We start from the raw sequence: 3,253 nt of genomic DNA on the forward strand, positions 1-3,253 counted from the left end.
TAGAGAGAGAGAGAGAGAGAGAGAGAATTATTTATGTCAATGGTCAAAGAGAGAAAGCATGAGCGACTATTTGTGTCGCCTTGAAGCTGTGGTTCTACGAGCACCATAGCGGCTACTTATGTATGACTATCAACGCGTGCGCGTGGGTGCATATGAGCGTGTACGCTCGAGCATTAATTGTATAACATTTATTTTGTGTGTATCTGCTCTTGTGCGCCTCATAGGCAAATGCATGTATGAGTGCATTGGTGTGTGTTTGCAATTGTGTTATGTCTGTTGGTGCGCATGTGTTTGCATGTGTGTATATGAATGTGCTTGTCTGTGTGTGTGTGTCTGTGTGTATGTGTATATGTTTGTATATGTGTGTATGCATGTGTGTATGTGTGTTATTGTGTGTTATTGTGTGTGTTATTGTGTGTGTGTGTGTGTGTGTGTGTGTGTGTATTAAACCTCTGACTATCAAGTACTCACCTTCTTGAAGGTGTAGAGTTGAGGTTGAGCCAGGAAGGGCTCAGGCCCGGCGTGTTTCCGGCCGTACGGGGGATCCATGAGGTCACCGTTGTAGTTGGAGTTCATACCTCCGTTGGCCTTCTTCAGATCTCCTCCTCCTCCCCCTCCTCCACCTCCGCGCCCTCCTCCTCCACCTCCACCTCCTCCGTCCATCCCTCCTTTTAGGGTTCCAACCTTCTTCTCCTCCGTGTCGGTGGGAGTGAGGTCATCTACTGGCACGCTCTGCCACATCTGTTTGTCGAAGTGTCTCCCGTCACCTTGTTCCTGAACCCCCACAGGTGTCGGACTTCGGTTGTTGTTGTCCGGGCGGCGTATAACGAGGATAACCGTGACGATAATAACAGAGATAACGACAGTGACACCACCGACGACGCCAGCGATAATGATGTATTTTAGCTCGTCGTCCCCGAAAAGACCGTTGGTAGAATTCCCTCCACCGTCATCATCGCCTCGTCGACTTCCGACTCCTCTCCCGTTGACGAAGTCCACCTGAATCTTGAGCACCTCGTCGGCTTGAAGCATGGGGATCCCCTGATCGTGGACGGAGACGTTGAGATGAAACACGCTGGCCTCTAGAGACGTGAGGTCCTTCATCAGCATGATCTGTCCCGAGCGGGGGAAGGGGATGGTGAAGGCGTTCTCCCTGTTCCCAGACACGATGTAGTACTTGAGTCTGGCGTTACGTCCTATGTCGTCATCAGTAGCCTCGAGTGTCGCTATGGTCGTGCCCGGGGCAGTATCGGGTTTGAGTCGGATTGTGTTGTTACCTCTGGTGGGGAAAGTGAATCTAGGTTTATGATCGTTCGAGTCAATGACCCGGATCGTCACAGTCGCTGTAGATGACCTGTAGGGCTGGCCCTTATCTGTAACCTGGACAGGGAACTTATACAAAGACTGCTTGTCCTTATCCAGAATGTCTCCAGTTCGGATGATTCCAGAAGGCAGCACGACAAACGGGATAGAGGAGTCCGGCTGGTTAAAGAACTCTTTGGGGATGGAAAAATGCACCTCGGCGTTCTTCCCCGAGTCTCTGTCACTGGCGAGAAGTTTGTCCACGAGAGAGCTAGCCGGGAGCTTCTCGGCGATCTGGAACTCCATGGAGCTGGTGAAGTAGGGCGAGTTGTCGTTCACGTCCTTGATGTCTACCACCACGGACGCCATGCCGGTCCTCTGGGGCAGTCCGCGGTCCACGGCACGGACCATGAAGGAAACCTGGGAGTGAGTGGGTGGACGTGAGGGGTTACATTTCTTTGATTGTTTTAGTGTTTTAATGTTTGTCTGTTTGTTTGCCTACTTGCTTGGTTTGGGGGGGGGGGGGTTAAACTTTTTTAAGAAATGAAGAAGCACAGCAACAGTATTTTCTACTAGCTTGAGTGAGACAACAGAGGGGGTTCAAAAAGGCAAAGACAAAAGTAAGACAAACAAATGATGTAACTCAAAGGCCAGGTTCATAGTTTGTTAGTGACAGCGAAGTGAGAGACAAATTCATGGTACAGTTTTGTTCTTTAAAAAAAGCAATAGCCATAATATAGATAAAAGAGTGCAAATTGCCTACTAGTACAAAGACAACATAATATTGTAATAGACAAACTAAGGGCTCTTTGAAAGAAGCTCAAAGGCAGAGACCTTATCGTCGGCTAAATGTTACACTCATTAATAGACATTAGAGTCATCAGTTTCGGATCCGACCTATTTGATCTCATAAAAAGCCTATAAAGTGGCAGAAATGTTCCAGGAACGATCATATTCCTCTCTCAATTAGATACGAATTCTCTTCTCAAATCGCTGCATTAACTGAGAGTGCGGCAGCTTGTTTTGTATTGTTTCCAGACGAGAGACAACAGGACGCCTTTGAAACAAGAACAGGTTATTAAAATTTGATTCCGTCATTCAATATTGACTGTTCTTTTATTCTTATTTAGAGTAATTCTTTCAGCAATGTTTATGGTGGGGTTGTTTTTTTTCAGTACTGAATTCTTCAATTAGATTCTACACTAAATATTCATATGCTTTTCTTGTATGTGGAATTTTTTCCTTACCTGTGACAGAGTCTCTCTGTCAAACTCCTCCCCTGCAGTGATCTCTCCTGTCCTGCTGTCAATGAGGAAGGATGACGAAGACTCTGCAGTGCTCATGGAGATGGTGTAGTGAATCTCAGCGTTCTCGTTGATGTCTCGGTCGTGAGCTTTGACAAACAGCACGTGATCCCCTCTCCTGTTGCCCTCGGTGAGGTTAGCCTCGTAGATCTTCCTCGTGAACACAGGCGCGTTATCGTTGGAGTCGATGAGCCTTATTATGAAGGAGCCGGAAGCCGAGAGTTTTGGAGACCCGCGATCGTCGCAGATGATGGTCACGTTGATTTCTTCCGACGTCTCACGGTCAAGTGGCTCGCTGGTCTCTACCAGGAAGCCGCTGCCCTCAAACCGCCGCATGTTGAACCCCTGAGTGGCGCTCCGACAGTCCACGATTCCGTTGGGTCCGGTGTCTCGGTCGTCTGTGCGGACGTGGGCGACCACGGTCTTCACGGCGGAAGCCTCCGAGATGCGCAGAACTCTGCCTTCCGGTTTGGGCACGGGTGTGATGCTGATCCGGGGCGCGGTGTTCCCCACATCCAGAATACTCAGGATTAGCACAGCTTGGGAGGCCTGTAGAGAAAGAGAAGGAAAACGAAAATTCTTGCTTATGGTTCCGAACCGACATGGGTAACTAGCCTGAATCTTGTGCATTTGACACGGCGGGGGGG

General features: G+C 48.8%; 1 protein-coding gene across 1 annotated transcript in view; it reads right to left on the reverse strand.

Annotated features, from left to right (window-relative positions):
• Window positions 1-459: 459 nt before the first annotated feature.
• Window positions 460-3,253, reverse strand: part of LOC101848509 (protocadherin-11 X-linked) — a 74,576-nt gene continuing 71,782 nt past the window's right edge. Inside the window, exons 4-5 of the mRNA XM_035969070.1 lie at window positions 2,550-3,155; window positions 460-1,722 (exon numbers count right to left, since the gene is read on the reverse strand). Coding sequence (XP_035824963.1) covers window positions 460-1,722; window positions 2,550-3,155 — 1,869 coding nt within the window. The remainder of the gene's footprint in view (window positions 1,723-2,549; window positions 3,156-3,253) is intronic.

The sequence above is a fragment of the Aplysia californica genome, unplaced genomic scaffold, assembly GCF_000002075.1.
Source record: "Aplysia californica isolate F4 #8 unplaced genomic scaffold, AplCal3.0 scaffold00112, whole genome shotgun sequence".
In the NCBI taxonomy this organism is placed as follows: Eukaryota; Metazoa; Mollusca; class Gastropoda; order Aplysiida; family Aplysiidae; genus Aplysia; species Aplysia californica.